At 54.3% G+C, this 12,337-nt stretch overlaps 1 protein-coding gene across 13 annotated transcripts in view; it reads right to left on the reverse strand.

The window, feature by feature from the left end:
- LOC102159510 (dehydrogenase/reductase SDR family member on chromosome X) overlaps positions 1 to 12,337 on the reverse strand; it is a 334,565-nt gene that overhangs the window by 277,003 nt on the left and 45,225 nt on the right. For all 13 annotated transcript variants that reach the window (XR_002341343.1, XR_002341344.1, XR_002341342.1 and 10 more), the window contains one exon: positions 5,494 to 5,562. Coding sequence is in view for 2 of the 13 variants with exons in the window: in XM_021082457.1 (XP_020938116.1) it covers positions 5,494 to 5,562 (69 nt within the window). In the remaining 11 variants the exon portion in view is untranslated. The remainder of the gene's footprint in view (positions 1 to 5,493; positions 5,563 to 12,337) is intronic.

A 12,337-nucleotide genomic window follows, 5' to 3' on the forward strand; every position in this document is an offset into this window, starting at 1 on the left:
TAGACCGGCAGCTGCAGCTCTGATTCGACCCCTAGCCGGGGAACCTCCATGTGCCGCAGGTGCAGCCCCGGAAAGAAACAAAGGAAAGTCAGCTCGGTGGCCGTGGTCCTTTGGAATGGCACAGAGGGAGGCCTGGCAAACGTTCTGCCCAAAGCGCCAGGGAGTAAATATTTCCCGCTTTGCGGGCCATGGAGCGTCTGTTCCAATTCTTCCCTCTGGTGACCTCAGGTGACCACGGCCACGGAAGGTACATGAGTGAATGGGTGGGGCTCTGTTTCAATAAAACTTTATTTGCAAAAACAGGCGGCGAGCCGGGTGGGGAGTCAGGGTCTGAACGAGCCTGGGACGTTTGGGAAGCACATTTAGGAAGCTCGCTACAGGCAGCAGCCTTTCAGTGGAGAGCTGTCACTTTCGTTCCCGAAACCTGTTGCTGACCTGTGTCTAGTCTCCAATTCTACTGGCATCCTTTTGGGCACATTCTATTTCAGGAGGGGACATCCGTCCTTTTGTAATGTGGCATCAGATGGCGTCGCTTGCCCAGCCAAGGATAAATCCCTTTTTGCTCAAATGTCATCATCCGTTTACTGGCTGCTATTCCCTTTCTCTCGTGTCCGGGCCTGCCTGCCGATTCGTTGCTGATTTTTTTGTGGGATGAAAGAGGAAGGATTGTTTGGTGGGTGATTATTCTTTCTTTTCTTCTTCTTCTTTTTTTTTTTTTTGTTTTTTTTTTTTTGTTTTTTTGCTGCAGGTGAGACCGCAGCAACAGCAACGCAGAATCCGAGCAGTGTCTGCGACTTACACCACTGCTCATGTGAGGGACCCTCGGCCAACCCAGAACCCTCCATAACTCTCCACATCTGCTCAAATGCCCCCCATCCCCACACACCCAAGACCCCACCACCGCATCCCCTGGGAAATGGGTAATGACGCTTTTGAATCTCTAGTTGTAGGAAACGCGGCCAGGGTCACGGTCCAGGGCTCAGGGCAACCCGAGCAGGTGGCAGCCTTGTCCTAGCGGCCCCTCCCTCCCGTGCCCAGTGGGGGTGGGGGGGGCAGGTCAGGTAGAACCCCGTTCTCCCCACGGGGCGGCCATGACCCCGACGTTGGCCAAAACATACACATGGAACAAGCGCCCACGGGCAGCTCCCCGGCCGTGTCCCATCTAAAGGCACCTGGGGCTCCGGAAGGTGAGAAGCAGAGCTCACAGCCCCCCGTTTCCCCCCAGCCACCGCTCCTGATGCTCAGTCCCCACGAAGCAGAGGCTGGAGAGACCGGGGAAGCGGGCGTGACGCGCAGCTGGACGCCAGCTGTGGACATGTTTTCCCGCGTCGGGCAAGGCTGTGCTCAGTGTCTCTTCAAGGCCGAGGCGGGTCCCAGGAGGACCCCCCGCCTGCTGGCCGAGCACCGTGTCACCAACAGAGGGTCCCAGGGAGCGGCCAGGACGTGGCCATCTTTGGTGTCCTCGAACCAGCCTATCCTTTCTCATCCAGTCAACCGCGCGAGTCGCTGTGACCACACACACTCCTGGGGAATCAGGTTGTAAAACAAGCCACATCCTCACGGCCGTGGGGAGAGAAGGAGTCCCAAGAGCCAGATCTGCACAACCGCTGACAGGACACCAGCCATCGGCTGCCCCCGGCACTTCCGAAGCCCAGTCCCGGGTGCTCCGGCTGGCCAGGGCATGGGACAGCCTTGCAGGGTCCCCTACAGATGGTTAGAGAGAAGGGACACTGTCAGAGAGCAGAATGAGCATCCAGGTGGAACACAGACTCAGAGGGGCTTCCGCTCTCACAGCAGTCTGCCCTCCAACCAGGCGGGGAGTTGCCAAGACTCTGGCCGTCCACCCGGACCTCCCTCCGCCAACGTCCTCCCACTACCCGGCCCCTCCTTCGGGGGTAGCCTCACGGCTGGAGTTTGCAGAAACTACACTCGCTGTGCCCTGCAACTCGGGGCGCTTAATCACACGAACCCCCCACCTACCACCGAGCTCTGTACACCATTGTGGCTCAGCGGGTTAAGAACCTGACTAGTCTCCATGAGGATGTGGGTGCGATCCCTGGCCTCGCGCAGCGGGTGAAGGATGCGGCGTTGCTGTGAGCTGCGGTGTAGGTTGCAGATGCGGCAGGGATCCTGCATTGCTGTGGCTGGGAACTTCCGTGTACTGCAGGTGCTATGTCACAGGTGCAGCACTCCAAAGACAATATACATATATGAAATAATAAAATAAATTTCCATTAGAGCGGGAATTTTGTCCAACATAAAAATATGTGTTCCGAACTAAAAAGAAATGGCCTCTCGCGTCATGGAAAGACAGGGCAGGGGGCAGGGAGGGACCTTAATGCCTGTGATGTCGTGAAAGAAGCCCGGCTGAAAAGATGGAAGGATTCCAGCGCTAGGATGTTCTGGAAAAGGCACAACAGTAGAGACAGGAAACGCATCCGAGGTGGCCAGGGGGTTGGGAGGGGGAGGGGTGACGGAGGAATAAGCAGAGCACAGGGGGGTTTAGGGCCGAAGAAATAACTGTAGGACAGTCTCCTGATGGATACAGGTCATTACGCCCTGGTCTAAACCCACAGCAGGTATGACGCCAAGCGTGAATCCTAATGGAAACTCTGCATCGTCCTTAATTCCGTGCGCGGATGGGTTCATCGGTTCGAACAGACGTGGCGGGCACCTGCGAGACGGTGCTAACTGGCAAATACCAGGTGCAGGTGCACGGACAGCCCCTGCACGCTGTCCTCAGTTGTCCGTCAACGTAAAACTGCACTAAAAAGTAAAGTGTAGCCACTTTTTAAAATAATAATAATAATAAAAATAGAGACAAACAGGTTGGCCCTACCTGCCAGGTGAGTCAAATACCAACCGGTCAGTCCTCGACCCAGCCCTGGAGACAGAAAAAGACCGGGTCCCATGTGATAGGGCTTTTTGGGACTTGTTTCCCCAGAGGAATCTGGATATCGTCTCATGTTTGATTTGCCAAGTGGATGAGCCACAGAACTGGCCCCAAACAGGAAGGGTTCTTCTACAGGGAGAGCTTCCCGTGAAAGCCCCTCCTGGAAAACCCATGATGGGAAGCCCGCGCGAAGGCGGCATCTTTAGGAAACGCCTGCCGTGCTGGGCTGTCGCACGGACCCCTCACGACGGCGCCAACGTAGGGGCATGAAAAGGCACCATCAATTAGGTACCAGATACAGTACTGGAGAACAGTAAAGACATTCCTTAAAAAACTAAAAGCAGAAGTCCTGTGTGACCCAGCCATTCCACGCCTGGGCATCTATCCGGAAAAACCCATAATTTGAAAAGACACCTGCACCCCTACGTTCACAGCAGCACGATTCACAATAGCCAACATCTGGAAATAACCTAAATGTCCATCGACAGAGAAATGGATAACAAATGAAGATGTGATGCACACAGACAGTGGAATACTACGCAGCCATGAAAAAGAGTGCAATCATGCCATCTGCAGCAACCTGGATGGACCTGGAGATTCTCCTACTAAGTCAGTCAGAAAGAGAAAAACAAATACCATAGGATATTACTTTAGGTGGAATCTCATTTAAAAATGATTGGAAAGAGCGCATTGACAAAACAGATAAACTCACAGATTTTGCAACAAAACGTATGGTTACCAAAGGGGAAGCCACAGAGGAGAGGGCTAAGTTGAGAGGCTGGGATTAACACACACACACGCCACAAGTAACAAGGGCCGCCTGCGGAACATGGGGAACTCCACTCAAGGTTCTGTAATAACCTCTACGGGCAAAGAGAACAGAGATACGGATATACGGAGATGTATGGCGGATGGACTTTGCTCTTACCCGAAACTCATACAACCCTGTAAATCAACTCTACACCAGCAAAATTAAAAAAAAAAAAAATCAAGTACTTGAAACAGCAAGATTCCAAGGATGAGTCCAGGCAGGTGTGCGACGGGCACAGGCCCACGCCTGGGACGGAGATTAGGCAAATGATCCAGGAAGGAGCGTCCCTGAAAGCCCCATGCACGCCTGGGCTTCTTGGCAGGCCTGGGGCTGAGCACCGAGGCCAACGTGAGGCTGAAAAACAAAAAGGGCTGAATCGCCTCTGAGCTGCAACCCGCGCCATCCTGGGATGTGACTTCAGGTAAGGAGGGCAGCTCAGGACACGCAGGCACGGCGGCCCCGTCACCCAGGCGGAGAGCTGCCCCTACCTGGAGCCCCAAGACGGAGGGCGGCGAGCCACCTGTGTCCCCCGTCGCAGGGGAATCCTTGCCAGTCTGTTCAGGCCACACGGCCTCCCCCAGTGGCTGAACCATCACCCAGGTGAACAGCTCGGCGTGGAAACACACAAGCAGGGACAAGGACAGGGGTCCACGTGTGACCGGTGCCGGATTCCTGGAGAGCTGTTTGGTGACCTGCGCTCAGCACCTCTGGGCTTCCCTCCCCGACCATATCTTGCAGGGGAAAAGGAGGCAGCATCGAAGACACAACCTCACCCCGCCACCGCCCAGGGCGCTACTGAAGCTGCAGAGGTGGGAAACACACACTGGGTGGAAATCAGTTGGAGAGAGAGGTACCCAGAACCCACTGCGAACTGGGGAGGAGGAGGCGGTTCATGATGGGGATGAGGAGGCGGTTCATGATGGGCCGTCACAACAATGGATCTTTTCTGCCCCAGAGCAGGTGAGACAGAGAAGAAAACGCCTCCAGGGAACGCCTCCCGTCTGCCAGAGCTGCCTGGTGCTGCAAGAGGAGGGAGATCCTGCCACGAGGGCGCTGGAGCCATCGGGGACCCTCCCCAGACTCTGGCAAAGCTCCAAAGCTTTGGGATGCTCCCGGGGTTGAGCCGTCCACCCGCAGTTTCCACCTGTCCCTCAGGAATCGCCACCAGCCATGAGACGGGATCCCCTGTTTCTAGGTTACGGCAAAAACACACTCCTGGCTCCACTGGTGGAGACATCGACGTGGCATCTCCTTTGATAAATAAGGCACCCGGCTGGGGCCCCGAAAGCGCCCGAGGGCACTGGGATGGAGGAAGATGTCAGGGCTGTGCATGCTCTCAGGGGCTTGAACAGGTACGGGGGCACCGGGAACGCATGACCAGGCACTACTCAACGCCCTGGGATCCCACACAGCCCCGCGGGGTGTACCTTCCCTTGCAAAAGCCACCAGCCGTACATGCACCTGCTGGCAGGTACCACTTCCACGGTTCCTGAGTCAGGATGGACCTCAAAGGACCCTGGAGATTCAGGAGGCATGAACTCGGGTCCCGGCGTCACAAGGAACGCCTTCCAGCACTGTCACGAGAGTGGCATGCTTGCTGCCCTCTCCCGCGCTCCAGGGAGAGAAGACCAGAACCGCCCAAAAAAAAGCCCCGAGAAGGAGAGACAGCTCCACCCAGCGCCGCCTCCGCCTTCCGTGTCCCTGAGCCCACGGCGGGGTCCCCAGCCCCGCTGGGAACACGGGCTCAGACCAGGCGGACGAGCCATGGGTCTCAGGCTCAGGGCAGTACCTTTGTCATTCAGGGTCTCCTCTCGGATCTTCCTCACCGCTTCCCGGGCTTTGCTGTCATTGTTTCCAGCTACAAGGAGGAGAAAAGATACAATTCAGGGGGAGGAAGCAACCCCACGGGAAACAATGTTTTCTGGAGACACCGAGCGGGGTCCTAAGATGCGTTACTGTCTCCCTGCGTTCTGGCCTTGAACTTGGCCATCAGAGCAACCGGGGCACATTCAACGTATCCACGGAAGACGCACTTTCGTTGGCCTGGAAGGGCCCCAAAAATGTGACGCTGGGACACTTTCCCTTTCTTGAGGTTGACTGGAGCAGAGGTGAGGTACCAAAGTTATGTGTGGGTCTCAGGAGCACTGCAAGGCAGTGATCCACATACACACGCGGCCATTCCTTTTCCGATTCTTTCCCCATATAGACCGTTTATTGCAGGACATCGAGGGGGTTCCCGGTGCTGCACGGCAGGCCCTTATGACGCCTCACTTTTTACCCAGAAGAGCCCATATGCTGATCCCCAACCTCCCCGTGTATCCCCGCCCCCCCAATATTCCCTCTTTGGGAACCAGAAGTTCCGTTTTCCACGCAGAGTCTGAGTCTCTTTCTGTCCTTTTACTTTCCTGGTTTTTCTTTTTTAATTTCCTCAATATATTATTTTTTTTTTCTACTGTGCAGCGTGGTGACCCAGCCACACGTACATGTGTACATTCTCTTTCCTCCCATGATCAGACTCCATCCCAAGTGAGTAGACAGAGTTCCCAGGGCTACACAGCAGGATCTCACTGCCAATCCATCCCAAAGGCAATCGTCTGCATCTACGAACCCCAGATTCTCATCCATCCCACACCCTCCCCCTCGGCAGCCACAAGTCTGTTCTCCAAGTCCATGATTTTCTTTTCTCAGGAAAGGTTCCTTTGTGCCGTGTATTAGATTCTAGATATAAGTGACATCATACAGTATTTGTCTTTCTCTTTCTGACTTGCTTCACTCAGGATGAGAGTCTCTAGTTCCATCCATGTTGCTGCAAATGGCATTAAAAAAATGCTCACCATCACTGATTATTAGACACATGCAAATCAAAACGACCAAGAGATGCCACCTCACAACAGTCAGAATGGCCATCATTCGTAAGTCCACAAAGAACAAGTGCTGGAGGGGCTGTGGAGAAAAGGGAACCCTCCTGCACTGTTGGTAGGAATGTCAACTGGTACAGCCACTGTGGAGAAGAGTTTGGAGATATCTTAGAAATCTATACATAGAACTTCCATATGACCCCGCAATCCCACTCTTGGGCATCTATCCGGACAAAACTCTACTTAAAAGAGACATGTGCACCTGCATGTTCATTGCAGCACTATTCACAATAGCCAGGACATGGAACCAACCCAAATGTCCATCGACAGATGATTGGATTCGGAAGAGGTGGTGTATATACACAATGGAATACTACTCAGCCATAAAAAAGAATGACATAATGCCATTTACTTTCCCTTTCCCCCCTCCTCTTTCTTTTTTTCTTTTTACAGCTGCACCTGCAGCATATGGAAGTTCCCGGGCTAGGGGTCAAATCGGAGCTGCAGCTGCTGATCTACACCACAGCCACAGCAATGCAGAGTCCAAGCCACATCTGGGACCTACAGCACAGCTCATGGCAACGCCAGATCCTTAACCCGCGGATCGAGGCCAGGGATCGAACCCACATCCTCAAGGACACTATGTCAGCTTCTTAACCCGCTAAGCCACCAAGGGAAGCCCTGTCACTTTACTTTTCCACGATTCCAAGGCCACAAGGATACCAAGAAAAGTGTGAGCAGGGAAATGTCAGCAGAAATGTCAGGCTGGACACAGAACTTCCTCAGAGACGTCTGGTCCCAGTGACCCCTCCGCTCCCCGGTGGCTCCGGCTGTAAGGTGATCATGGGGTGTTTCCACCGTGAGCACGAGGTTTCTCATCCAGCACCTGGGGTCTGGTCAAATCAGCAAGTCTGATTCTGGGAATGTTTGCTGAGAAGGATGGAGACGGGTGTTTTGTGCTTGGGGAGGGTGTACAGTGAAAATAACGAGGAGGAAATCTGGGGTGAAATACAGTGAATGTGGTTTCTTTCCTGTCTGAGTAGGTGATGCTGTGCTGATCATGAGGCTGGAGCTTGGAAGGCGGGGATGCTCTTTTTCCAAACGTCTCCCAGCCAACAGCCCTCATTGTAAGGTGTGCCTGGGGGAGCTGCTGCCTGGGCAGGGAGCAGCCGAGGAGACCCTGCTGCCCAGGCAGGATCTCTCATTAAGAACCCAGCCTAAAAAAAAAAAAAAAAAAAAACCACCATAAGGATATGGGTTCGATCCCTGGCCTCGCTCAGTGGGTTAAGGATCTGCTGTTGCCGTGAGCTGTGGTGTAGGTCACAGACGCGCCTCAGATCTGGCGTTGCTGTGGCCGTGGCTTCCATATGCTGCAGATGCGGACCTCAAAGAGAGAAACAAAAAAGAAAAAAGAAAAAAAAAAAAAAAAAGACCTTAGCCTGGAGTAGCGTCAGCCACCCCTGAAACGCTGCGGCGTGGGTCACAGGAGAGCTCACACAGAGGGAGATGGGAGCTGTCACCAGGGCACACAGGTGTGGGTGTGACGCATTGATGCCCCAGGGACCGACAGGTGACATGAGGCCACCCGCAGAGGGCCCCGGGAGAGGCAGATCCGGGCTGTCCCGGCAAGACGCCTGCTGTCTGGGATCAAACCTTCTCGAGTGAGGTCTCCTTGCAAGCAGACTCCGGAGCCGCCCCGGCATTCCTGCATGTGCTGCTTACGGAGGCCTCACTTGCATGCTGACCAGGGCTCTCCTGACCCTTTTAGTCTGTGTTACATGCAGTGTCGTGGACGTGAGCCATGCCCTTGCCAAAAAAAAAACAAAAAAAAACAAAAAAAAAACAAAAAACAGTGTTTCAGCTGCGCGTTCAAAATAAACAGACAGCAGAAGCGGTGATGGGGGGGTGACTCGGCCATGCCTTGGGCTCCAGCCGGAAACACAGAAAATAAATCGGCCCAGGCCCTCCCGAGGCAGGACATAGAAAGGAATACAGCCCTGTCACTGCCTCAGAGACGTTCACCTGCGGCTCCTTAAAGAAAGAAACACGATGCTGTCCTCGGGCGCCGGCTCGGATGCCCCCTCACCTGCCCGGGACAGGGCGGCGAGAGGGGCATGGCTTCCGTCCATCCGTTCGCTCTGGGGATCAAAGGCCACAACATCGTGCACACGTGCGCAGGGCCACGGACCCGTAGGAGCTCGTGTACGCAATGTCTTTCTTCTTAGGGCCGCACCGGTCGCCCATGGACGTTCCCAGGCTCAAGGTCGAATCAGAGCTGTAGCTGCAGGTCTACACCACAGCCACAGCAACGCGGAATCCGAGCGACATCTGCAATCTACACCACATCGCATGGCAATGCCGGATCCTTAACCCACTGAGCGAGGTCAGGGAGGCAGCGGCATCCTCACAGACACTGCGTCAGGTTCTTCAACACATGACCCACAGGGGGAACACCTGTAGGTAAAACTTTTCAACGTTAAACTGCCATGCGCGGCCAGGCTGCCCTCTGGCATTTGAACATCCTGGCATCAAGGGCTGGCACCGCAGAGGCTCAGATGAAGTAAGAAAGAAACCCCATGTTCCTAAAACAGATGCAAGTGGCCAGAGGAGGCCGGTGGGGTTGGGGCTGAGGCGGGGGACGCAGGGCAAACTGGGCACGGCTGGCAGCGGCCCCGACGGGCAGCTCAGTGTTCATCCTGAGGCAGTTGGGCTGGGTTGGGGGGATGGACGGGCCCTGCGGGGCAAGGGTCAGCTTCAGCAGCGCCTTGCGGTGCTGAAGGCACATGGGACCCCCGACCCCAGGGACGCAGCACACACCCAGAGGGTCTCCCTTCCAGGCATCCTTTGCACGGCAGGGCGTGGGTGGTTAAAACCTGTCTCATGCCCTCCCCATTGAAGCACAAGTTTCAGGGGTCCGAGCCGCTTGAGAAGCACTGCCTCCCTCATCAAGACCCCTCCCTGGAGACTGAGCCCTCCCCACGAGCCGTTAAAGATGTGCAAGAGGCAAGAGAGCTTCCCCTGGTGACCAGCACCATATGAGATCACTCGCATGTGGAATCGAAAACAGGACACAAATGGGAGCTCCCGTCACGGCTCAGCAGTTAAGGAACCCGACTAGCATCCATGAGGACGTGGGTTCCATCCCTGGCCTCGCTCATGGGGTTAAGGATCCAGCGTGGCTGTGGCGTAGGCTGGCGGCTACAGCTCCGATTGGACCCCGAGCCTGGGGACATCCATATGCCACGGGGGTGGGCCTAAAAAGACAAAAAGACAAAATGAAATAAAAATAAAAAATAAAATAGGCCACCAATGAACCAGTCTACAGAACAGAAACAGACTCAGAGACGTGTGGTTGCCAAGGAGGACGGGGAGGGAGGCGGCTGGACAGGGAGTTTGGGGTCCGTAGATGCCAACTAGGACACTGAGAATGGATCAGCCATGAGGTCCTGCTGTGCAGCACAGGGAACTCTATCCAGCCTCTTGGGACAGACCAGGATGGAAGAGAGTATAAGAAAAAGAAGGTGTGCGTATGTGTGACTGCGCCACTGCGCCATACAGCAGACACGGGCACAACCCCGCACATCAACTCTAATTTAAAAATTATTTTAAAAAACCAATGTATATGTGCATATAACTAAGCCATTTTGCGGGAGAAAAGAATTCAGCACAACACTTCCACTTGTTTAAAAAAAAAAGTTGTGGAACCCAAATGACGGTGAGAAAACGAGGGACCTGGGACCACATCTGGCCCATCACTTGAAGTCAAACATAATGCTAAGGTTCACGACACTGTAAATCAATGCCCCCTGAATCAAAAGTCATCATTATAATAAGGCACACGGAGGTCTGTGGAAAGACTGGCCAACGGGGACCCGCTGTGCAGCACAGAGAACTCGACCCAAGAGTCTGCACGCATCCGTGTGGGAAAAGAACCTGAAAGAGAACGGCTGGGTGGACGTGTGTACTGAACCCTCTGGCTGTGCAGCAAAAATGAACACAGCCTTGTACACCCACGTGACGTCAGTAAAACTCTACCTAAGGAAAGAAAAATCAATTGGATGGGTGCAAATCCAAGCCGGACCATGGCTACGTTCCTGCTCGCAAGGGAGCCCGGGTCATCATGAAGGAATTAAGAAAAAAAGACACGGCACGGCAAGGCAACTGCCCAGGAAGACAAAAAATTCTACTTAAAAACGTTGACATTAAAAATTTCAACTTAAACATACACATTAATAAAAAATAAATTAAAGATGTTCTTAACATTAAAAAAATCAAACGAAAGAAGACGTAAGGAGACAAGAGGGATCCTCTGTCCAAAGGAGTTTTGACACAGTAAGAACTCAGACGTGCGGAACAGATGGGCAAGTGAAGAAACGACGCCCTCTCAGCAGTACTAACAGGCTAGACGCGAACCCAGATCATCACCTCACCTCGTCAGCAAGGAACTGAATATTCTTTACACAGGCACCGCTTCCGGACGGAGAAGTGAGGAACTGGGGGCACGCAGCTCAGCGCCTGCGTTTCCCATAAAAGCACACGGAGTCAACGAGAGTGTTTTATGAAGTGACCTTGTCCCTCCCGCCACGTACAACGAAAAATCGCCCCCTTGGGATGTATCCAATTACCTCCTCAAAGACACAAGGAGGTGTTAAGAGTCCCTGTGGGACGGATGGGCGGGGATGGTGTGGGACCCACAGAGAAACTGAAAGCAAGGACAGCAGACGCTCAGGGGGAAGAAGACACAGTTGGGCAAGGATGTGGGGCTAACTCAGTTTTATCAAGAGAAGAACCCGCTGATGGGGACGGGTCCTGACACTCGGCAAACGTCGCTTACAGGAGGTGACAGCAGGGATGCATCCGGCCTCCGATGCGTGGGCACTGCAGGCTTGCGCGCATATGCGCACAGCGGGTGTGGGCGGGACACGCTTCTCACCCAGGTTCAGCTCCTGCCCTGCCCACCAGTTCTCCTCCTGACCTTCCCAACTAGTCCTCCTCCTACCTTCCCAACTAGTCCTCCTCCTACCTTCCCAACTAGTCCTCCTCCCACTTCCCAACTAGTCCTCCTCCTACCTTCCCAACTAGTCCTCATCCTACCTTCCCAACTCGTCCTCCTCCTACCTTCCCAACTAGTCCTCCTCCTACCTTCCCAACTAGTCCTCCTCCTACCTTCCCAACTAGTCCTCCTCCCACTTCCCAACTAGTCCCTCCCACTTCCCAACTAGTCCTCCTCCCACTTCCCAACTAGTCCTCCTCCTACCTTCCCACTCATCCTCCTCCTACCTTCCCAAATAGTCCTCCTCCCACTTCCCAACTAGTCCTCCTCCTACCTTCCCAACTAGTCCTCCTACCTTCCCACTCGCCCTCCTACCACTTCCCAACTAGTCCTCCTCCCACTTCCCAACTAGTCCTCCTCCTACCTTCCCAACTAGTCCTCCTCCTACCTTCCCAACTAGTCCTCCTCCTACCTTCCCAAATAGTCCTCCTCCCACTTCCCAACTAGTCCCTCCCACTTCCCAACTAGTCCTCCTCCCACTTCCCAACTAGTCCTCCTCCTACCTTCCCAACTAGTCCTCCTACCTTCCCACTCGTCCTCCTCCTACCTTCCCACTCATCCTCCTCCCACTTCCCAACTAGTCCTCCTCCTACCTTCCCTACTAGTCCTCCTCCTGACCTTCCCAACTAGTCCTCCTCCTACCTTCCCAACTAGTCCTCCTCCCACTTCCCAACTAGTCCTCCTCCTACTTTCCCAACTAGTCCTCCTCCTGACCTTCCCAA

This window comes from Sus scrofa, unplaced genomic scaffold (genome assembly GCF_000003025.6).
Source record: "Sus scrofa isolate TJ Tabasco breed Duroc unplaced genomic scaffold, Sscrofa11.1 Contig905, whole genome shotgun sequence".
Taxonomy (NCBI): domain Eukaryota; kingdom Metazoa; phylum Chordata; class Mammalia; order Artiodactyla; family Suidae; genus Sus; species Sus scrofa.